The 26613-nt window shown below is 33.5% G+C and overlaps 1 protein-coding gene across 1 annotated transcript; it reads right to left on the bottom strand.

Annotated features, from left to right (window-relative positions):
• Positions 1 to 381: 381 nt before the first annotated feature.
• Positions 382 to 1946, bottom strand: ich (zinc finger protein ichor). The gene has a single exon (XM_077433637.1). The coding sequence runs from the start codon at positions 1942 to 1944 to the stop codon at positions 382 to 384; it is 1563 nt and encodes a 520-aa protein (XP_077289763.1). The 5' UTR covers positions 1945 to 1946.
• Positions 1947 to 26613: the final 24667 nt, after the last annotated feature.

Below are 26613 nucleotides of genomic sequence, written 5' to 3'. Positions count from 1 at the left end.
ATAGGAAAAAATAATTTTTGTTCTCGAGAGTCTTTTTCGACTATTAAATAATTATATATTTCATTTAAGCATACATTCATATGTGTATATATACTTCCTTCGATCATCATAGAGCAGATCGCAGATAATTAATGAGGTACCTTTATCAATAGCACGTGCCCTGCGATGGATATAGTGTAGAATTTAATTTCAAAATCATCATCGATACGGAACCTATTTTTATTTATATATTATAATAATATTTGCATCGCAGAGAACATTTGTAGATAGAAAAGTATTGTTATTTATGTGGCTATTGGTGTTTTGAAATGTGTCGGAAAAGTTTTAAATAAATTTTCTACTTAGTACCCGATCGCATAGCAGATTTGTTTCGTTTATAAACTAGTCTCTGCCTATTCGCTTGTGAATCTGCTGATGCTTTATTAGATGAGCTTTTTGACGGAAAGCTTTCGAGCACACCTCGCACCGGAAAGGCTTCTCTCCCGTGTGAGTTCTGAGGTGTACTTTGATATTGGATTTGTTCAAGAAACCTCTATTGCAAATATTACACCTATGGACAGGCTTTTCTTTCCCTAACAGTCCGCTGAGGTCTGCCGCGCTCTGGAAGGCGATGCTATGACTGACTGCTTGCTGCTGCTGCTTCTTCTGTGCTCTGCTTCTCTTGCTTTTGTTCGACATAGGAGTGGTGGTTGTAGTGTGAGGGTAGTTTCCCATCATGTGGTCCGGACTACACAGTCCTTCCGGCTTCAGACCTATCGCATAGTGATGTGGGATGTAGCGACCGTTCAACAGGAGGTTGTCAGTCGTCGACACGACGTTTCCAGGAGGACTAGAAGTAGATATGATGTCCATGCCGTAGCTGGTAGAGCTGGGCACTTCTTGCTTCACCGGAGGACCGTTCTGGAGTCTGTTCTGCAACAGCGGCATGTAGCCGTGCGTTAGCAACGACTGCAGCGTAGACCCACTGTGGTTCACCGATCTCTGTATATAGTCTTGATTTTTGTGCACGTCGTGATTGTGTTTACTATTATAATCTAATTTATTGGAGAAGTCGTGTTGGATGTGTTGCGGGGAGTGCGGCAGGACGAATTCCGAAAGGTTGTCCGGAGATATGATGATCTTGGTGTCTTGTTGGGCGCACGTCCCCTCGAACCACGCGTCTAAATCCATCCAACTGTCTTTGGACGCGCTCTGCTCGGGATCTTCCACTTGTGAAGGCACTGTCGTGTCCGCAATGGCCGAACCTATAATAGCGGCTATGTCTTCTATTGACGAAATGTCGTACATTTCAGTTTTGGGGGTCACGGAATCGGAATTGAGTTCACAACTGTCTGGGTTAACACCGTACATCTTAACACCGGGCGAATCCGCGTGCATGTTGGCACAAGAGTCCGCCGAAGAGTTCAAAAACAACTTAGAGTCTGTATTGTCAGCTGTCGAGGAGAACATTTTGGATTCGCCGTCTGAATTTATAGGGAAAACTTTAGAGTCTTCTAGGGCGCCCGAGTCTGAAACGCACGTGGACGAGGACACAATGTTTTGTTCACTGCCGTATCCACTCTGAGATGGGAAGTTGTTGTTCTCTTCGGGGAGGCGTTGAGCTATGGCATGGTAGTGGTGTCCTGAGATGCCGTTGATGGAGAGGTGTCCTGTGTAGCCGGTGAAGGGTGGCAAGGGCTTCAGCTCGGCCAGGCTGGAGTTGGGCAGTTGGGAGGACATGATGAGGTGGTCGAGCACGTCCAGCCCGGATTTGGTGTCCTCGGAAGCCTCAGGAGAGAGGGCTTCGGCAGGGATCATATGAGGGCTGATGGGTGCCGGATGGTTGGGCAGTTTGCTCAGAAGCAGCTCGCCCTGCCAGGACTGGAGCAGGCTTTCGACCTCGGCATGGTCGGCGTGAGATGCGCTTGGTAAAGCCGACATATTGGCCGTGGCGCAATACTTCATCTTCAGCCAGCAGCTGGGTGGACCGGGGGTGAGGGGGTCGTCTTTGGCACTCGGTCAAGAGCTGGGTAGATTCTTCGAGTGCATTGCTCTCGACCGCACAGCCGGTCTTCTAATACTTCTGAAACAAAACAAAAATAAAACGTTAAAAATCACGTAGTACGTAAGCAGTAAGCAAAGTAAAGGTAATCTACATGGGATTTTTTTCTAGATTTTGTTTATATTTTACGGAATCACGTAGAGTTTTAAAACGGCTGTTGCGTTTACAAAATAGCTGTCTGTCTGTCCGTTTCGTATAAAAACGGTGGAACGTTTCCCAATTGGGTTTGATCGCTGAGCGATTATTGTCGGTTTATTTAGCTACGGCACCATGACGAACCTCGATATGTTCAACACTCGAACAGAAGGCGTTCATGGATCGTCGGAATTCAAAGAGTTAATCTTCTGATCTAAAACTAATCCAAAGGATCAATAATTTGTGCTACCTTTTCCCCTTTCAGCGATAAAAATACAAATAAGCTTATTTTAACTGCTATGTATGTATATATGTATGTTCAGAGTTCACCATTTTCACACTACATAACTTGAAAACCTCGTAAATCCAAAATTATATTATCAGCTTTTTATTTTCACTGTATCGTTTGTATCACTTTTGTGGGCTTATTTTTACAATCAAAGTTTTTAAGTATCAAATAGAGATAAATTTGCATAAAAACATTGTTTTTGATCAAAAGTGGATTTTTATGTAAATAAAAATATGTAGATAATTTACTAATAAAAACTAGAGTAAAAGTACCACTTCCAGTTCAGATAAAAAGGAATGACATCAGGCATATTTTATCTCACAATTTGCACTATTAAAAGAGGTGTATTTCTTATTTTAACAATGAAATATAAATGTTCATATACATATGTATATGTTTTTTACAATTCAGTAATATAGTGTTAGTGAAAATGTTTACATATTTATTTAAATCCTGCTTAGTAGAATTTATAAAATACACCTTTGTTCTAACGTGAAGTTAAAAACAACAATACATTTCCATTGAAAATAAACGGCCCATATACAAAAAGTTATAAGATTTTTTTTAATGTTTGATGAGGCATATTTTATCTCACAATTTGCACTGTTAAAAGAGGTGCATTTCTTATGTTAACAATGAAATATAAAAGTTAAAGATTTTTACAATTCAGTAATACAGTTTTAATGAAAATTTATTTATATTTAAAGGCTGCTTAGTAGAATTTATAAAACACACCTTTGTTTAAACGTGAAGTTAAAAACAACAATACAATTTCATTGAAAATAAACGGCCCATATACAAAAATGTAATAAGATTTTTTTTTTATTATGTTTTGATTTTTTTCGGGAAATTTGCGCCAATTTCGGAAAATTCATAGCGAACTTAACACATTTTCCTTTTTTTCCACTGTTTATTTGTTGTAATTTAACGATATCGCCACCGATGTGCAATCGCTGGGTGAACGGCCCGCCCGCATTGCGAAATGTATGAAAAATAATGAAAATGTGGTGCGCGCACGAAAAGCTGACGAAAAATCGCATTTCGAAATGATTTTTTCCTTTACTTTATTTTATAGTATATTTGTGAATAATATTTTTTTGTTTCTTCTGCGAGTGTTTCGAAATGAGCCTTTAACGCGCTTGACAATGCGAATAAATAGCCGAGGAAAAAAATATAGAAAATACAAACAAGGAGCGTGGTCGCCAGTTTTCACGGTCAATAGGCACGCTTATTTCGCGATTTGCCAACTTTTCTATATATAAACGTATACACGGGTGATAAAAAGTGTAATAAATATTTTTTCAAACTATCGATAAAATTGACGTACCTCGAGTTCTTCAATTAAATATAAAATTCATAACAAAAAACGTATAATAAATATATGAAGTAAATAACAACAGTAGTGACCAAAGAGCGTCACTGACAAATACTAAATATAATATGATATATTATAATTATGTGACAATAAAATTTTGCACGTTTCGCTTCGAAGCATTAATAACAACCATAACCCAATATGTAAATTAAAATTAAAATTAATTAAATTGAAAATAGACACAGTTAATTAGATTAGTTTACTGCGTGAATCTGAATCTGAATATAAATATATACACACACCTATAAATTATTTTGTTTTATATGTAAATTTTGAAACACTGCATTTCAATTTATTTTTAAATAATCTTTTTAAAAAAAAAAGTGAGTGATTGATTGATCAATAGCTATTAACTGAATTGCATTGTCATTTTAGCTGCATATTGCAAATAGTAAATTAATTTACATTTTAACAGATGCGATGATTTTGAATAATTAATTTCAAACATTTCTGCTAGGAAGGCAAAGCTAAATTTTTTTAATTACAAATATTTTAAAATTTATTAATATTGTTCTATGCATATGATAGGTAGTTTATATATATTATTTTTTTTTGTGGAGGACTGACTGTAGAAAGAGACCAATTCTGTAATTGAATCAAAAATTACTGTCTGTTGCAAGTAAATAATCACCTACAAATGTACATAAACATAAATACATAATATATGTATGTAGAATCAAGATGCAAGGGGTTCCAAATTATGCACATGGATTAGATCAAACAGTATTTTATTGTATGTAAATATGTACGTCTTAATCATTCCTCCATACACGCTCTGTATTATGCACTCTGCACGTTCAAAACCAAACCCTACATATATCAAAATTTTTAACACAGATTGGAATCAACGATAAACAAATCACCCAACTTTTTTTGGATAGTTTTTTTTCATACTTTGGTACTTTCAGTACTTTAAGTGACAGTTTAGTTTAGAAATAAAATACATTGATCTTTACGAAGTTTGACTCACTGATATCGAATATGACAATAATTTTTTGTAGGCTTGCTCTCCTTTAAGAAATACATATGAGCGTTTTAAAAAAATGTGCAATTTTTACATACCTTTGACTTCAACAGTCTTTAATTAAAAATCTAGTACTGTTGTGCCAAAAGTACTTAAGTATTGGAATTAATAGTCACATGATTTTTTTATTGATTTTAATTTTTAATTGTTTTAAAATAGTCTAATTAATTATCTGTCGAATTATAAAATACAAAAATATATATTTTTTACAATTTTTTTTTTGTTATATCATGAGCTAATTTCGCAAATTTTTCACTATACCATGTTTATCAGGGTTGGTTTTTAATGTCAATATATTTTTTCATTTCATCTGAACTTATTAATTCAAGTGGTAAATGATTTTAAATTACAACGTGAAATGATGCGCTCTCCGTTCTTCATCTCGCTGTTGTATTTTAAAAGTCATTTCGCGCTCAAATTAGAACGTTTCAATAAAAAAAAAACCAATCAGCCGATGGAATTACGGAAGAAAAAAGTGTATTTTTGACATAAATTCGCTGGATAATTAATTACACGTATTTCAAAGTATCTATAGAAAAAAACAACAGACTATTGATTCCAATACTCACTTTTGGTACAGTAGTAAAAAATCTGTAAAGAAATGCGGTTTTTTTACACGCTCATATATTTTAAACGAAAGGCAGCAAGCTTATAAAAATTACTGTCATATTCAAATTCAGTGGGTCAAACTTAGTTTGATTAATATTCGCTTCGCTTATTTTTTTTTGCTCAGTGTAATGTGCATATTTATGTTTACTGAAAAGTCTTGAAACCTGCTCTTAAGTTTTTGTATCAATGCGAAAAGTAACCTCACAGAAAAGTAAATTATATCGACTAAATCAGCACTCATATTGGTGATGATTCAATCCCTTGACCTTTGAGAAATTCACAGTTATAGTGACGATTTTCATGACGTTATCCAGTTTTAGCGGCCCGCGGGTTGGAAAACCCTGCGCTAGAGCTTTTCCGACGGCGCCGCCGCTTTTCCAACATTTCCGGCAAATTAGCCGTCTCGGACTCCGAATTACGTACACTCTTCAAAACGAAAAAAAAAAGTAAAACAAATCCGCTTTGCTTTGTACAAAAAGAAAATAAAGTCGCTTTACTGACCTACAAAGCAGGCGAGTGCATCGCGTCGGGCAATTTAACCGAAATCGAAAACGGGCCCGGACCGCGTCGACCGGTACTGTCGCTTTTGCACCGCGGGTCAAGGTTACTTTTGGCCTGCGCGAGACCGCGGCGCTTGCGACGTTTCGACGCCGAGCCGGTCCCGTAGCATTGCCGCGCGACATACGACCTTTGGCTGTCGCGGCACACTTTTCGAAGTGAAAAGTCCCGTTACGCGGGCCTCGACTGTCCGCTCTTCTTTTTATTCTCGAATTCGACACGTACGTTGTGGTGTACGCGCTCAAACACGCATTGTGTTCACTTGAGTACATACTTTGCAAAACACGTACAATCACACACCGTTCAAATGCTCAAAACACTTCTATTATCTATACATGCGGCCACTAGTTAAACGATTGTCTACCGGTAGAGAGGTCGTGGGTTCAAATGCCGAAAAATTTATTCGATTTTCTCGATGATTACGATTCATCAAACTTAATACAACCGGTGTTCTCTCCCTCTGACAAATTCGGCAAGTCCGAATTTGTTGATTTTTTAAAATCGTGCATATACTGGCGGTATATGCACGGTTTTATATTATTTTTGGATATATAGGTACACAGTAAGTCATAGAATGGTTCATAGATTTAGGATGACATGTCTCTATGATATATGTAAATTAAAAAAAAATAATAATAAAATAATTGTACGTTATTCATTTATTTTAATATATTTTTAGTTCGATAAAAAATTTATAGAGTCGTTTTAGAGAACATCATAGCAGCATTTTATAAATCAGCATATTCAACATGTTATAAATTCGAAGATTGTGAGAAATAAGACAGGGTTGCCAATTTGTTGGAACCGTTTCAATGAAATCAAATAAATTGGCAAACTCTGGTAGGAAACGATCGACACTCGGGATTGAGCCTGTGACCACTCAATTGAAACTTTTACATTTTAACCATTGATGTTTATTGGAAGATGAAATAGGGATGAAATACCCTGTAATATGGTTCATGAAAAAAAAACGCAAGATAATGAAAGAAAAAACTTGATTTTGAAGGCTTGAAATGATGATATTTTTCAAGCCAGTATTTTTAATACAAACACCAATATTTGTTCATTTTCATGTAGGAAATTTTGTAGCTTTCAGTGTAGGAAACGAGTCGTCTAATCTAACTTTACTTCATACCTAAAATGCAAAATAATGTCATAAATATAACTGGCTATGACGATATTTCTATGGTAATTCATAATTACGATGAGAGAAAAATCAAAACATTCAGAGAGATTAACGATTGACTAAATAATTAAACAAATGTTTGACTTTTTGTATTACATGAAAATATATTTTTAAAGTGATTTGTCAATTTTAAAGAACGTTAGCTATAATTTTTGGCAACAGTATTTGATCCCAATAATATTATATTTAATAGTTTAATAATATTATATTTAATAGTTTAATAATATTATATTTAGAATCCATAAAAGTCTCGTCATCTATTATGTATTTAATAGTTTATATTATCTATAGACTAGTCAAAGAATCTCGATAAGTTGTTCAACTGGTTGATAAAGGAATTCTTGGTTGAAAAAATGGTTTGTATATGTATACCCAATAAAATCATATAATATAAGGAAGTGATATACGGAGAGATGTTTTCTAGAATAGCACATTCTGGAAGGGTAATCTTGTGTTTTATGTATGTAACAAATCTCTTCAAAAATAAAGTAAATTTCTACAAAATTATGCATGATTGACTTCGCTCTACTTTGGGTTACGATCTATAAAAAGAACTGTTAATTGAAACATTCAAAAACTGTAACTCGGATTATTTTCTGCTTTGATAAAAATCAACGTTCGCCGCTTCCTGAAAACTGCAGTTTTACTTTCTATTGCTATAAAGTTTAAATGCAATCATTCATTCGTACATTTCTACTGTCGTTTCTTTTGTATGCTGGACAACGGTACATATATCTGACAATCAGTTAGTTAGTCATTGAATAATAAATATATTTTTTTATTACAAGGAATTACAGCGGCTAGTTTTTTAAGTTTACATAAATCGCGGATTAGTAGCAAAATATACACTTAAATTAATACTGACCGATTTTAATAATTAGTGGCAAAATTTATACACCAAACATCATAATTTCTAATATTCATTAAAAAATAAATAAAAAAAAAACATGTAATGCGCTGTATATCATTGGCAATGAATTTGTTTCAGTGCCACGTTTAGTCATTATTGTATTTTGATTTCATTTGACGATGGAAAAGAGCACAATTATTTTCAATGATACAACATTATGCATTAGCGTTTTATGCGAGTGAAATTTTACGTGCAGATCAATTATTATAGAAAGAGTCATGATACATTAATAAATAATTGGGATGACGTGTTTTTCGAATGGGATAAATGGACAGTGACAAACACACCAACACTGCATCTCCTCTTTCCCCTTTTCACCGACCTCTTTCCTCTCACCTGCACAAGCCATTAACACCATAAGAATTTATATTCTGCTTGGAAAAGCCCATTTTACTACAGGCTGTTTCAAAAAGGTATATTTATATAGCATCAAGTTTCAAATAATCGTTCTAAGATCGCACAAACAGTCTTAATCAGTTGCAAGATTGCGACCCCGTAAAAATGAGTCTTTCTACAATTGAATGAAGATTTCATGTAATAGATGTGATCGAGAATTAGTGTAATTAATGAAACGTTGAACCTGCAAAATGCAGTCATTAGAATCTGAATTAAGTTATGGAAAGGCTGCAACATTTCGAATTGTACGTCTTGTATCGCCATTTATGATTGACTGGATGAATTAAGCTAAGGGCTGTTTGCGTATTAAAAGAGGCATAATTTAAAATGGAATGATTTGTGAACACTCATCATCCTGTAGATATAATGGTTTAATTGCAATAAATTTTTCGATATGGTGGATTATTTGTGCTATTGATTGATCGGATATACACAATTAAGTTTCCAATAGGAAGCTGATGGATTCAGGTGTGGCAGATGTTGCTCAAGTGTCGACTGACATTCCGCGGATTTTCTCAGTAATTTGGGAGCACATGGCGTGTGAAATCATGACTGATCTACCGCAACACGCAACAGTACCAATTCGACGGAAAACGCACTGGAAAATCCATCCTTTATCCGAATTCAACTGCGAAAGAAAGCCGACGAACAACGAAGAAGGTCCGACGAAGCGTCCGCTTCGTCTATAATCATCATTAGGACGTGGAATGGGTGGTCTGTAATTTATTATTTGGGTACTGTATGTATTCGTATTTACATACAGGCGGGTATGTGCCGTATGTACCTTCATTTTTGACTGGATATATTAATCCACGATGTCAAGACCTTAATTCTGACCCGTAACCGGTCCCGTTGTTTCGTAACAGGAAACATGGAGACTTCAAACTAACGATGAAAAAAATTCGTTCGTATGCTTAAATAGTGTATGATTGAAAACACTATGTGATATTTCATGCTTTAAATGCCGCTTACGACACGTCCGTTGGAGTGAAAATTTGATTCAAAGATATTCTGACGAATCATTATAAATTTAAATGGTTTGAATTCTTCTTTGTCATCTGACCCATATTCCGTGATCGATTCAAATACATTCCTGAATGAGCATCTGTGAAGTTTTCGTTGTTGAGGTGGAAATTAACAGCTAAAACGGAATTGAAAATATATTGAAAATAGAAATTTATATATTAAAGCTTTACGGTATCCGCGTTCTGTAGGATTTTTATGGTCACAGACCGTGAAGAAAAACACACACACACATTCACAGTATAAAAACTCTTTGTTCTTCTGGATGGTGTGACACGACAATGGCAGAACTTTACGATGGATCAAGAAGTGTATTTTTGGTAGCGTTTCCTAGGCGTAAAACTAAACGCCGGTCTAAGGAAATTGGATTAAATCAACAGATTTAGTAGAGCGGCTAAGAATTAACGGAGCATAGATGAGAACAGACAATTTAGGCTCGTTTTGTGTATCTTTCGATCTCTGAACAAACAGATCCAGAATACGTGCCCTAAAAGTTATAACCATTAATGAAATTTGTGCACGAAAAGCAACCACCTACATACATACTGATACAATCAGAATTAATTAACCAAAATGGTATTTATTTTTAAACGATTTTATCGCATTATGAAGACGGTTCCGGTTCGTTTGAAATGCGATTTTGGAGTTGCAAAGTCACTTGCCATTTCATTATTGTTATGATTGCAGTTGCACGGTGTAGATTTGGCGTTTCCTAACAATATTCGATGACAAAACGAGCCACAATTAATCACGTCGAAAGGCCCACAGACGTATAATTGATTTAAATTAAATCGGATCGTTTTCATGTGTTTTGGAACACCTTGAATTTTAATATACATACATAAATGTTTATGTACATAGAACGTAACGCAGGTTCACAATGAAGCAACAAGGGAAGGTTAGTACACACTATGGCGGAAGCAGGAAGATGTTTCATTAATTAATAACAGTATTAAATCTGATAATATAAATTAAATTGTATTATTTTATACAAATGGAACTATTGTAGCATCGTTTGAACGTACACGTAATTGATTATACATAAATAATATCATTAAGCAATACTTTTCAAATCCGTAACATGTTCTTAAAAGTTATACGTATTATCGTGCGTTTAATTATTTGGTTAGAATTTTTTATATTATCTATTTATAAATACACATACACTTGTGAAAAAGATAAATCAATTCATTGTTTATATAATGAATATTTTGCTAGATTATTTCATGTAATGCTAAGGTATGATATTTATCAAAATTCGTAGTATTCGAAAAATGCTAGGCATACAATGGATTTTCTTTTGAAAAAAAAAATGTAATTATGGGGTTTAAATTCAAAAAGCGTTTGTTTTTATTGTAATTTTGTTTTATGTATTACCCAAAAGAGTGGTCTCAGAAAATTTTCAGGCAACATCTCAAAATACATACAAATAACATTATATCTTTATTTTTAAATGATCACTTTTGTCTTTACTTTTATATATTCAAGAAATATTAAATACCATTTAAATTCATGGTGATTTATTAAATCTATATTAAGAAGAATGAAGTTATATGAAAAGTATTTATTATATTCGATAACTTTTAGGCTTCAAGGCAATTTACCTCATGTCTAAGACCTTTGACTATCTTTGACGGCTCCCAATTTCAATTCTTTCAATACCCATTGAATGGGTATTTAAATCTGCAGTCATTTTTTGAAAATTAGCAACGCTCACTGATTCATAGATAAAGAAAAAAATTCCAAAAAAAATAAATAAAAAAGTCGGTGAATGGAAATTTTAGAAATGTTTTTCCGGAATTATTAACATTTTCTCGTATAGTCTTGGGAGAACTCGAACGCCTAGAAGAATCTCATTTATATTCGGAATTTAATTACAAAAATCTGCGAACACTTTTCGTTTTAAAAGGTCGTGTTTGGTCAGCGACATCGTCGCAAAAAAAATACTGATTCATTTGTCACACAGTTGTTGTAATTCGACTTGAGCAACGGCAGTAAAACAGAGTAGCACAGTAACCCATTGGAGTGGTAAGCAAATTCGACGAGACCGATACGGATTCGGAGACCATTTCAAATAATAATTTCCAACTTACGTATCGGAGAATTTTCGTCGGTGGATTTTTCATCCTTTCATATTAATATTTTACGATCGCACTCGAAAGAACCGTTACTTATCCAAGTGTGCAGTCTCCCATGTTCATACGTATGTAGGTATATTCTCATAAGTTAAATTTTCCGCTGCACAGAACGTACCAAGACGAAATTTCGTTTCCCGTTCGCATTTCACTCCGTGGAGAAATGGGTCAACGGTTTTTATCGTGACGGCGCAATAAGGATATAGCGCGGCGAGTTAAACCAGTCTTCTGTTTGCCTTTCGAGGCGGTGTGTTTGTGTGTGCATGTGCGTCTCACGTAAGTTTCCTGTCTGGTCGTGGGATACCTGACAGGTAATTTAAGTAATTGATCTGAAGCGAGGCATGGCTGCTACCGATAAAAAAGGCGTATAAAAAGAGATGCAGATAAACCGGGTGAAAGAAGTTTACCTAGCTAGGTCACAGATCAGCTACCAGGTGCTTGTACGCACATAGACACACCAATAAAATATTGCTATTCATTATTTATACATACCACTTATGTATATTAAAATTATAAATATGTATATAAATAAGTATCGGTGTATTGGCTCCATTAAATTTCTTCGTTGAAAGGATGTTGGAATGAAAGAAATGATGATTTAACATCTGTTCTTATTGTAAATAAGATTTTTTTATTGAAAAGATCATATTACATCACCGTAAACCTTTTTGTGTCGATATTATTATTTAAAAAAAAAAAAGGTTAAATTAATATGTAGGTCAAACGGTGCGGAAACTTTTCGTCAATATTTGATACTTATTTTTTTTTATAATATATAGTTGGTTTTATACAGATATGAAGAATGCAATTTAAATTTTTATGTGAACCAAATAACACATTCGACTCTGTTCATAATAAACATAAACGAATGTGGAGATTCAGTTATACGTTTTATTTTGAATGTGAATGCCTACTTGAATTTTGGAAATATTCAACGAAATAACTGTTACTTAAAATGCGACAAGAAATTTTATCTAAATCATTGTATTGATGAGGGGCTTTATAGTAATTTTATATTTTATTTCGTTTAACTTAATCAACTGTGAATAATTAAATCGTTAAAATAAACCAATAATATTGAATGGATTGGGTTTGAATCTTGCTTGCGCGTCAAAGTCTCCACGCGTTTTAAAAGTGTTCTTCAACATTTTCAGACCATTTATTTTCAGCATTATACAAAAAATACATATAACCTCATGGAATAAATTGCCTACATGCATTTTTTTTGTTTTTGTCAGAACAGTTTTCGTTTTGTAAGCCATATGGTCGTAGGCAGCAGAGGCGCTCACAGGCGTTCGTAGCCGCAAGTAGACCGATGGCCCACTTGCCGACATTCAATACTCTCTCGAACCACTCTGCATTTAACACACACACACATAGATGTTCATATATACATATACACACAATATGCTGCCTTTCTTCTTTCACTCGATTACAGTGTTGTTCAAAGATTTACACGTTTGAAAAACGTATGTAACAGGTAATCGCTCATCTATAGTCGGCCGGAGGTCATTTCGACTTGCCACTTATCGTATCTTGCGCAATCTACTTTTGTTTTTGAAACACAACTTTTCAAATTCAGCTTATATTTTTGTACTTAATTACGAACAGAAACAGAGCACTCTTTCAAAATGTTAATACAGTCAATAGCTATATTAAAATCACGTACAATTATAAAAACATTCCAAAATTCCCATTCACTTATAATCAAGCTTATAAGTTTGAGATATAGTTAAACAATGATAAATTTAAATTTATTTATATTAATTTTTGGTTTAAATTTTATATGTAATTCTCATTTTTAATGAATAGCTACGTATTTTAATTAATTTCAAGCGTGGATATTATCAAAAGAATCTTTGGACATTAAAGAAACGTCGTCGTAATAGAAAATTTCGAATTTATATCTAAGCTGATCACAATAAATAAACGCACGTACATATGCAAGTACAAATAAAGTGAATAATATTCTTTTTAGCAGGCATTCAAACAAATTTGATAGTCATCAATAAGAGAAAGTAAAAACATAACAAGCGAAAGTGAGGAGAGGTCGCTCAAAACACTATTTTATTTTTCGCTATTACAAACAAGAGTATTGGGTCACATTTTACGGGAATAAAATAAAACATTTTCTTTGACAAAGTGCAAACGAATAGTTTTGATCGCCGTTATTTGTTGATTTTTTACTTTGAGACTTTGAGAGCCACTGATCTAATCTGATCTTTTCATGTCGTCTCGTTGAGTTATGCACCTCTCTCCATCTGTTATTCATACATACATACATACATGCATACGTATGAGGAAGATCACGCATTTCAACTTCGTCTCAACAGTTCCGGATACATCGTTCGACACAATGCTATTCAAATCATTTCACACGGTGTCAACGTTACACAGATATATTTACACATTTTTCAATGATTAATCCACAGTTAACGCACCCAAAAGAAAACGGCTCGGATTGTACAAAACGAAACAAATTTTAATACCACGTCATTAGCGCGGCTCTCAATTTGCGCGAATTTGATGTGTATTCATGTATGTAAAATATACGTACACGCGTGTTGGTATTTTTCAGGTGATAAATATTGACAGTTTTAAAACAGTGCAAACATACCGACAGCGGGGATGTTTGCGGTTGACCCGAATAGTTTACAAATTCGCAAGCCATTGTATATTTGCACGGGGAAATGTGCAAACTGGGCAATTGGGCTACGATCTTGTTAAGAGCAAATCGTAAATATGAACGCGGTGTGAAAAGTAAAATTTAAGGTCAAGTATGACACGAAATTTACCGTTTTGTGCGAGTTTTTATCTTAATGATTTTATTTCCGAAGAAAATTATCACATTTTTGCTTACAATTGATAAGCAGAGAGTATCTTTTTCATACACAAACACATATTTTTTATATCTAGTAATGTAATATTTAAGCAATTCATTTTTTTTACAGGCCGACTTTGACTAACATAAGCGATGATGGAATTGAATGAAATTGGGACAAATTACTCATATTCAGCCAAGAAATATACATAGATAAAATATTGCAATATGTCATAATATAATACAGTTATCGTCAAGCGAATATTTCTAAGAGGACTGATCATTGCTTCGAAGAGAGTTACGTGATTGTAATTCAGTGTAAAACTACTTACACATTCTGATACGGGTGATTTAATGTGCCTTCAAACCGGAACCTCAATTTCCTCTAGGATGATGTAAATTCAACAAGAAAGTCTCCATCCATCCTTCGGTTCATCTGAGATGGAATTAAAACGCGAAAAGTGGGTCATTCGTTGTGCCTGGCACAAAGAGATGTTGCTGAATCATCTCGAATCCGGGTGTAAAATAGGGTCACCTTCTTACCACCGAAATATGGTGTAATAACGACAAGGATTCCATCTAAGTGTTGCCGCTAAATAACGGTATTATCCATCATCGATAACACCGTTAAAACGCCAAATAAACCGTGCTCAATTGAAAGACAAAAAAATACACAAAATATTATAGCACTTTTTTAGATAGTGCGAAAGTGAAATTCAAGAACGCACGCACCATTCCACGGTAGAATTTTATAGAATTTATTGGGATAAATTTATGGTTACCCTGATCTTTGGCCATGCATCTCGAGACCATTGTGTCGGTTCATGGTTTCGGTTCAACATGTAGGTCAAGTCGTTGTACACAGTGTACCTCGTGGGGCTTCTTTATATTATCCACTAAAGTGCGTCCGTGGTATTTGATCGAATCAGGGATGTTCAATTAAAAATTAAAAATAAATAAATACATACAGAATTATCGAAGGGCATTCTGTATACATTCTACAATATGTATGTGAATGAAAACGAAGTTATAAAAAACCAAACGTACGCGAAAACAGGACATGGCGTGAGAACCGATTCTAAAGTCACTAGAACAATACCCCGTTTATACGAACGCGTGTTATGCGCATGAGAACTGCATTAAAAAGATAACGACCATTGGCAAAATAAATGTGCTGAAATTCTACGATTTTTCCCCCCCTTCGATATTGTAACGATCGATGGCCGTTAGCGGTTTGACGGATTTTCATTTTGTTGTATCATTTCTACGAGGCGGTTAAAATGTTTGTGCTTCGCACTAATTAAATGGCAAAAACAAAAATCGTTTAAAAACAAGTTTTCACGCCGGTTGGAATCGTCGTCGTTTTTTCCTATTGAAAAAGTGCCATTGTTGAAAACTTCTGATACAAATTTGCTATATTGTTGATTAAAGCGTACAAAACGAGAACGGCTTTATTTCTCCGAGTGGAAAATATCGGATTTCCGTTAAAAGAAGAGAGACGCCGGTCGAACAAGAAGTGTTCAATAAATATTATATAGATTATTAGAACACTTGACGCTTTGAAATAAAAAATAAATACGCAAAACGTTGGTTTATATAAATCAGTATCTCATTTAAAACTTCTATTTTTTTAAGTATTCAATTTTTAGGTATTTTTGATTTGGATCTTTTTACAATCAGCCATATATTGAAGTCTTGGGAAAAGAAGATTTATTTTCTAAAGACTTTCAGGTATTTAAAACAAATTCAATACACTTAATACAAATAAATGTGTTTTAGAGCATCGAAAATTCATTATAATCGTTTTGATGAAACTAATATTAAATTGTTGAAATTATATAAGTTATTATAGTTGCAGAATTGCAAGTCGAAAAGGAAAATGTATTCATTTACCCAAATAATTATTCTAACGAATTAATCATATTTATATTTTGAATTTCATTTTGTTTCATAAATACATATAAAGTAAAAGACTAAAATTGATTAAAAACTATTAATATAATAGATATTATTATCTACATATATATTTTGTTTTAAATTTCAACAGCTAAACAAGACCCAAGTCGAAAAATTTAATAGACGAAGAATTAATTAATTAATCAACTGTACGTAAATACATGTAATAAAAGTTATTATTTAAAATATATGTACGTGAAATCTTTAATTCATGGGCTTCATTTTTAAACTGACTGCATACATATGTACATTTCAATAAATACACAGAGGAAAGTAGTAATGAATGAATGAATGAACGAATATGGGATACACCGTTATCGATCAGTGTCAACGATACAAATTTACAGAAAATGGTCCAATGGATTGTTTTGGTATAGATCACTGTTAAGCAAGGATAAATACTACCATAAAATTTCAATGACATAGGTCGAATGTGTCGTTTTGAAAGGACTATCTCATGTACGAGTTAAGGGCTGAGGACAACCCTCTACCATTATATTCAAATATCACCAATTCGTCACTTGTATGACACCATCATGTATGACTCCTTCATTGTCACATGATGTGTAATTAATATTAACAATAAAACGACTAACCAGTATAGATAAGACACACCTAATTTAATAAATTGCACCATTGATTTGTAGCACACCTCACGCACTGACTACCCGAAATTGTACGACACGTGTCTTCAACACATTCATTGTTTTAAATAAGAGTATATAAACTCATGACTGTTAGGATTTAAGTTAGTCCGTAATCAGCCCTTGTACTGAATATATTAATAAATACTTACTGGCCATACAATTTCAACGACATAGGTCGAATGGGTCGTTTTGAAAGGACTATCCCATGCACGCGTGCCATGAACTTCACATTTTTTTCTATATGTTTAAAACTATCTAAAAAAAACCACGTGCCACATTCACCGCTATCTGATTTCGCCCTAAATGTTTTGATAAAAAAACAAAATGAAATACTTAAAATTGAGTGTACAATACGAAATAGTATATAGTAAAATATTTAATTCAGATGTGTCAATGATTGCTAAAAAAAATTCCTAATTGAGAAGTCCCACTTTCCGTGCAGACTGGGACAGTTACTTCAAGGCAATTAAACTTCGTTAGGGTTGCTATCTTCATCCCGGGTCTACGTGACGAGCCAGAATTTTAAATTACAGAAAACACATACGTATATCGGAAGGCAAAGATCGAAAATCGAAAGGTCTTAAGTCGAAAGATAAAAAAAGGGTGCATGGTAAACGGTACATATTCACTTAATTTGTGCGAGCAGGGTACAACAGGAACAAGAGGAACAGGCTTTTCTTCCCGTATTCTGCGCGCGCACATTAATACGGGAGGAAAAGCCTGTTCCTCTTGTTCCTGTTGTATCCTGCTCGCGCAAATTAAGTGAGTATGTACTGTTTACCATGCACCCTTTTTTTATCTTTCGATTTAAGATCTTTAGATTTTCGATCTTTGCCTTCCGATATTTGTGTTTTCTGTAATTTAACATTCTGGCTCGTCACGTAGACCCGTTTAAAACTATCTAAAAAAAACCACGTGCTACATTCACAGCTGTCTGATTTCGTCCTAAATGATTTGATAAAAAAACAAAATGGAATACTTAAAATTGAGTTTACAATATAAAATAGTATATAGTAAAATATTGAATTCAGATGTGTCAATAATTGCTAAAAAAATTTCCTAATTGAGAAGTACCAGTTTCCGTGGAGACTGGGACAGTTACTTCAAGGCAATTTAACTTCGATAGGGTTGCTTTCTTCAGTGTACAAATCTAATAATAAAAAAGCAAAAAAAATAACGAGTCGAAACATGCAAATGAAGTTATTCCGCAGCAATGCGACTCGTGAGTCATGAGAGTCGATTTCGAAATTGGCTGGGCTGAACGAGAGATATAATATTCGTATTCGGTGAATGAGAGAAGCCACGGAGATGGATGACCACCATCTCTCTCTCTTGAGCGGCTTCCGTCAAATTTGGCGATCGGTGGTGGTGGCCGAGCACAAGGTTGGTTCAACACGCACCACGCCGCATCACGAGCCGGAATTTACCGTAATTTTTGCTAGTAGACAAGAGTGAAAGTGCTCGCATGTCCGCGTATTATACGCGGACGAGACCCTCAAACTGTGCAGCGCGGCGCAAGATGACGCAGCGAATGTTATCTAGGTCGGAAGTCGGATCATCACTGCTAAAATGCATTGCTGATTGTCACTCGAAGTGTCCGAGACCGATTTACAATCCAAGACTACAGACTACATATGTACATATATACACTATTTGAAATTTGAAATTTTAGTCAACTGTGTGACAAATGAGAATAGGTTGACAATTTGTTTGGAACCGTTTCAATAATTAAATCAGATCAATTGACGGACTGGTACAAGTGACATTTTTAAAAGAAAATCTGATTTAAGGGCTAATATAATAGCATAGATATATGAAATGCTATTATTTTAGCTTTTTTTTTAAATTTCACTTGTATCAGTCTGGTTTTCAGCCCATCAATTGGAACATTGATAGGAAAGGAACGATCTGGAGTCACGTACACGTACATATATGTATGTATACGTACATTTTTTTTATACAGATATATATACCAGGAAGGCTTGACAGGAAGACTCCAATGCGCCTTCCTGGACAATTAATTACAAACAATGCAGCATTTTATTATTACATAAATCACTGTTTTTCCAGAAGCTGAAGAACACGAAATAACAATTAATTAAATAATTACTCAATTGAGGCATCTATGGATTTTAGATTTGTACATAATTTTTACAAATTATACATATGTATGTATGCTACAGTGAAAGCATATTTCAAGTGAAAATATGTTTTCACCAATTCATGCAGTGAAAATGTATCAAAAAATTAATTTACAACGTTTAACTGTTTAAGATTGGGTTATTAGGGCTAAATTTATAAATTTTATTTAAAGAAAAAATTAAATTTAAAAAAGTTAGATTAATTATTATAATATTAAGATTAATTATATTAATTTATGATTTTAATTTAATGAATTTAAAAGTTTATCAATCTTAATCGAACTCCTTTTGATTTTGCTGAGGGGGAAAGAGAGTTAGTTTCGGGATTTATAAATTTAGCCCTAATAATCCAATCTTAAATGAGTGGGGCCAACCCTTACTTAACCTATCCTAACCCTTAAATAAAACTAGCCCTAACAATCTAATCTTAAATGAATAAAACCAACCCTGAAAATGTAACTGGTTATGATTTCATTGACACGTCACGTCATGTTTGTTTAATGAATAAAAAATATTAAATTAATCAACTGCCTATTCGTAGACGGGTTTTTTAGATGTCGTTGATTTTATGATATTCGTCTTATGTGTGCATGTAAGTACCAAGGTATTGTCCCTTCTTTGAGTGTCAGAAAAAATGCCAAAACACGACGTTTTTAATTAATTTATTAATCCAATATGTACTTAAGGACTTGACGATTCCTATCCAGCATTAAAGTTTGAGCACCGCTGCAAAAATTCGTCCAACCAATCGAATCGAATGATTCCTAGTACGAATTTGTGCATGCGCGCGCCCGGTACAATGCACCTGTGATACGCATCAGTCAACGGACCCGCCGCTCACAATCACACATAATATGCACATTGCACATGCATTTTTTACGGCACGCGAATATTTCGAACAAACATACATACGTACAAACAAACAGCGTAATAACAGGACGGATCGTACGGGATCGGTGCGAAATTAGCATAAATTCGCCGTCGACTTCCGGTGTTGCGCAACATGTAGGAAGTGAGCAGATCACCAGTTTAATAACCGCGGGTCAAATGACCCACGTTTCGGCTTCGATTCGACCGATGACAATCATGGCCGAGTCAAGGTCATCTCTATGTGACCGAATTTGTGTGGGTTTCGTACTGCATCGGGGTCGATCAACCGATCAAATGGACAAACATGGGACAAGTCTCTCGCAAGATCTCTGGATGCGATATTTGACATTGTCATTACCTATATAATAGAAAACTTAATCCAATACAATTTCAGAATCGTATCGACACAATGACTTCATCATTAGGTTTTTTTGTCCTGTCTATTATTTAGTTATATTTTGAGTGCTTCAACGGCGGAAGTTATCAATATCAAGAAAAAACACGACGATAGCCTAATTGCTAGAGTTCTGCTCTAAATGAATGTATATCTTTTAAAAAGTGATTTATGATATTGATTAATATTTAGTCACAGTTCGAATGTACGAAACTCAATAGACCAATCAATCAATAAATCAATGCTTCTTACTGTATGTGATTTTTTTGCAAGTAAAAATGTTTTAAATTGGCACTATAGAGGCAATTAATGTTTTAAGTATATTGTATGTTAATACGTGGTGATTATACTTTGAAGAGTTACTATCTGTTCGACTTTATATAATGTAAGTCATTTAATTATCGAACTGGTATTTTAAATTAAAAAACAATGATTTTTCTAATAAGAATGGTTGAAATTTGTAACTTTTTACTGTTAGTTTCTTTTAAATTGTATTTTTAAAGAAAATCTTACAACACAGCCGAATGCAAGTTTACAAAAATAAACATAAACGTATAAACGCGAAAAATATTTAATTAAATAAAACATATCATACAAGTAGTTAAATCATTAATGATAAAATTATTAGGTAAGCAAACGAATGTACCGCGGTAGATTCCATTACATTGTAATTGTCGCTTACATTCGTTTCTAATTACTGTTTTTATAATTTGATTTATTTTTATATATGAAATCATTTTTAAATCATTTCAAAATATGATTTTACGCATATTGTATTACAATTAAGAATCATTAAATTTTTTTGAAAAAAATTTTGGGTAGTAATTACATATTCACATTATAAACTATTCAATATGATCTAAAATAATGAAATAAGATAATTTTTTTTGTTTTTGAGATTTAAGCACATATGTATGTATGTATGTAAGTCGAATCTACATATATAAATCGAACGGATAATACTTTGAGATTTCAAAGCTGTGAATTTATTTGACATATGCAAAAGATAGATTACATTTATACATAGTATCTTTTTAAATGGAACGAATAATACTTTCAAAGTTGTTTATTTATTTTATATGTTTAAGTAATAGGTGACCGGAAAAATGCCCTCATGACAGTTGCACTCTCGAGACATCCAAACTTTCAAAGATGCCACAGATGAATTCCACAAAAAAGTGTCAAGGGGTATTTTTTATGTTATCCGATGAAGCTATCATTTTTTTGTGGAAATAATTCCACAATAGAAATTGAGTAAGTTATTTTTGAGCACCTTTGAAAATTCGGACTTCTCGAAACTGCGCCACTATTCAGTGCAATTTAGTGCATTTTTCCGGGAACCGTAATTATACTACCAGAAGAAAATATAATGAAGATATTAAGTATCCCATCAGAATTTCAGTTAAATTTAAACATTTCATTGAATCTGATTTGTTGCAGTTACAATTGGGTGTGTTTGTGTGTGTAAAAAGCGCATAATCACGCTTTAATCCTACGATTAGATTCTAATCACCGTACGCATCTTGCTATTAACTTTCGTTGATTTTTTTTTTGTTCTCCGTTTTGTATCGTCTGCCATGGGTAACTATGTACGTATGTAAGTAAATATGTGTCAGGTTTGGTTCATTTTCACCGGCCCATACGGCTCGATACGCCAGTTGCGGCTCGGCTAGTGGTTAATTATAACGGTAGAATCTTTTTCGGGTTAAAATTCGTAACGATTCGTTAGCGACCACGCGGTCTGAATAACGAGCCAAGTATGTCACCGATAATCCTCGATCGAAGCGAAACAGGGCTCGTCAACTTGCGAGTCGCGTTCAAATATACACCGCTTGAATTTGATCGAAGATCAAACATACTATTCTGAGATTACAACTAGATATATGCTGTAGGATATGGTACAAATAGCTACATAAATATGTTGGTCGGATTATGATTGTCGCAGGATCATTTTATATTTATCAAAAAAGTCTTATAATATTCTCATACATGTATGTATGTATATTGTATAATTTGATTCCACAAAAAAGTCTTTTTAATTTTTCACTTTTTCCACTGATACGAATAAAACAGGTTTTTCAATTAATTTCAATGATAAATTCTTATGAAATATTCACAAAAAAGGTATTGTCTTGAAAGGATTTAAAATTAAATATAATATTTTTAAATAATGAACCGGACGCGTTGCGGTTGCTCAAAATTATTTTTTTGTACAACTTTTTTTGGCAAATTTTCCGTTATATTTTAATGTCTTAATAGTTTTGAAGAGAAAATTAATTTGCAATTATTCTAGTAACAATTGCGATTTTCCACAAAAAGATGTTGCATTAATATATAAATCATTTTTTTCAAAAGCCTAATTAGCCTCTTGTAGAGAATATTTTTAGAACATATGTAAATAGAGTCCCTGCCTGCTCTCTAGTTAATACAATTATCACAATTAAGGAATATAAATATTTGTCAAAAGAGTCCCTATTGACGTCCAAGCATTTTTGAAAACAAGTTTGATTTTTCCTAAATGAAGAACTCTACCGTCAGTTTCGTCATTTAACCGGTTCAGTTTGGTGAATATTGGAAACGATCTGTATGCGTTTGTCGTTAAATATTTTTTTGATTTCGAAAGATTTGATAATGCCAGATTCAGATTATACGTGAGATTGTTTGATACAGAACTTTTTTTATCGATTATCGTTTTTTGAAAAGATAATCAGCCGACAAGTTTATGTAAATAAATCGAAGTACATAACATCTTGATGTCAATTAAAATCACTAGTGATATGTTCCTGGCCAGGTTGCATTCCAAAGTATCAACTGGTGTTAGTATATGCAAGCGATTCTCACTAAAAAAACAGCCCTCTTAACATAATATAAATAAAAGCCTTTGAATTCAACGCTACAAATTATTTGGTGTGTGTGTTTGAAAATTACAAATACAGTGTTCAATCTGAAGATTGATTGAAAAGATTTAATTATAATTAAAATGAATTTTAATAACAATAAAAAAATTGTTATGCAAGTGATCAGAAGAAAACGGGTAATTATTTTCGATAGCGAAAGTGATCTATTATGGAACGTTTTCGACTGATTTTTTGAGGTCGTATTTTAAAACGAACAGTTTGAAATTTTACTCATCAACATAACGGGAAACGCGTACGTACATTTGTAACAATAATAAATATGTTTTTATCGAGCTGATTAACATGCAAATGAAAATAAAATTTATCGTATCGGAATCGGAGCGTTCCATTTGATTGGATAGAAAATTTTAAAATAAATCTTATTAAATGGAAAAAAATTGACGAATCTAGTACTGTGTGGTTTTTTCTCGGAAGATTTTCCTTTTAACCGTGGTCGATTTCGTAAGCAAAATTTCGCTCAAAAACTTTCTCCGTATTCTAAGAAGGGTTCCAGGTAACAAGATTTATATAAATTTGACCTAAAATTTAATTTCGAGTTGTGAAAAATGTACATTTTAATGTACGTTAGATTATTTCCGCTTTCACGTATTATCAAGTTAAATATTAGACCCGCATGCAGGTTTACACATTATTCATAAAAACCGTGTGTTACTTTTTGCACAAAAGCACGCTGTTGGATTTTTATATCTAATGCGCTTATTTTGAACAAACCAAAAATGGAATATAAGGATTTTCTTATTAGACTTTCAAAATGTGGAATCTTATAAGAAAAAATGCAGCGGTTTGTTTTTTATTATTTTTTTTAGTTTGATTGAATTGGAAAACAAGGTAATTTGACGCATCGCTCGCATTATTTTCTATGTACGTGGTTTTGTGTTTGCATTTGTAGTTGTCGCGCATATGTTATCCAGGAACTGAATAGGCGTGGGTGTTCACTATTTACGGGCATTGTTTGCTATGCGGCATTTTTGTGGAAAAGTGAGATTAATCGGATAAAAAAGTGGCGATTATTGCGGCTCCACACAATTAAGTCCGTTGTTTCGCATTGTGGTGCGCTGGCGAATAAGTGTGTCACAGCCGCTGAGCCAGTTTTCAAAATTGAAGCCGAATTCGCCCTCTCTCCTCCCCCCTAGTTACCCCCTCCTTTGCGAGGACGCTATTGTATGCAAACTGAGTGTGACCAACACCGATCGAACCTAACCTAACCCTAGCCAGTCGCGGAAAAGTGCATGAAGTCATGTGCCCTACTTGTACTACATATGTACATACATACATTGGATCTTTCTGCAGTTGCGTGATATATTTTTCATATTTAATTGGACCGTTAAAAACGTTTGATATATTTTTTTAAATAATGGTTGATATCTATATAAATGGACTTTCATTAAAAAATAGTTAAAAAGTAATCAAAACCAACAAAAAAAATGTTAATTTTTCCAAAGATTTTTTTCTTTGTGTTGGGCACTAATAACAATAAGAGACTTGTCTGCAGATAGACCAGCAGACATATATATTTTTAACAATTTATTTGTCGTAGTTTGTTATTAAACAAATGAAGCTTTCATATACAACATAATATGTACAACAGGTTGGGCAAACCTTTTTCTAATGATCGTTGTCTTTCAACGAATCAAAATAATATTAATACCATAATAAAAACGAATTTTACTTTACATATGTACGGACGAAATTAAGTTTTTTTGTCAAAATAATTCCAACATTTCATTTGACAAGAGAATGTCTTAAGGTACGTAAATTTTTGTAACCAGAATCTCTACGAAAATTTACTGCCGAAAAGTCTTCTAGTCAGAGCGTATCTTAAGAAAATTTTACAAGAGTATCTACCCTATCATAAACTATACTTTATTGCACCAATTCATCTTCCTTTGATTTCGAAAATGGTTATCTAGAAGGTTTAACTTTTAGATATTCATATATAAATAGGTTTATATTGTACTGTAATTTTACTAAAATTTCGGATGAAAAACTGTATGACATCATCAAAATGTGTGTCAGAATATGTTGTGTATATCACAAAGTGTAGATTTATATGTAATAACGTTCACAATAGGTTAGTGGCATGCACTGAAAATGCATAGGCAAGTTCAATACACGCCACATCAAAACAATAGGATTTCTACATATTTATGAACTCTGAACGCTGCACTTGGAAATAGGTCGACTGGTTTTTTGGAAAAAATATATTTTTGAAACGTGCACTTAATGCTCGTTGAAGGTTCGTCAGTGTGTCTGCAGTACATATTTACATAAATTCATCATCGGTGTAGTAATTTCGAATCGATATAACAGTTATTTTGTACGGGTGTACAAATTTGAAAACAATGTCGAGATACATGCACATTTGCATATTCGAAGTCATTGTTGATCATCTCATTACGCGTACACATCGACAATGTTATTGTATAATTGGCGAAACAGTTGTAAAGTTACGACACGATTAAATAACAGTATTTATAAATGTACAAAATTACCTTATCGTCATAGAATCCATATCATTATTGCATGCGTTTAATCCTTTTGCGTTTCAACGTTCGTTTTAGCTCAAACCCACTTAAATCACTATCGTCTGTTAAAATATTCTTTACACAACAACAACATGAAAAAGAGTATCGATCACAATGTATTCATGAATGTAAACACACAAAAAACACAATTATATTACGGTATGTGGTAGTGTATGCGGAATGAAAGATTTGGAAGAGAAGAAAATTATTTTAAATAGATGATTTGACAGTTGAATGTTTTTAATAAATTTTAATACTGACCATCAATGATAATTGACTTGTCGTGTACGTGTGATTTTACGCCGAAAGATTTCCGACAATTTGGGTCTATTTTTTGTTTTTAATAAAAATGATTTGAACGGGTAACGCTGAAAGGAAAAGCGGAAAGACTTTTGAAAAGATTTTGTAAATAACGCGAGTGTGTATAATTCTTGGAAAAAAATATCGAGATTGGGTATGATGGGTGCTCGGCCGTTGAAGTCTCCGAAGATGATTTTACAACGGTTAAAAAAATCCTATATACGTTCGTAGTGGTATATAGGTCATTTAAATTTTATGTTTTAAGGAAAAAATCGGAAATTTAAATGGCCGGGCGACAATTGATTCGGTTAGTGATAGATAGAAAATGTTAGTAATAATATAGATATAAAGAAAAGATAC

The sequence above is a fragment of the Arctopsyche grandis genome, chromosome 1 (assembly GCF_051622035.1).
Source record: "Arctopsyche grandis isolate Sample6627 chromosome 1, ASM5162203v2, whole genome shotgun sequence".
NCBI lineage: Eukaryota > Metazoa > Arthropoda > Insecta > Trichoptera > Hydropsychidae > Arctopsyche > Arctopsyche grandis.
The sequence above is the reverse complement of the archived record's forward strand: the minus strand, read 5'-3'. Positions and strand labels throughout refer to the sequence as shown.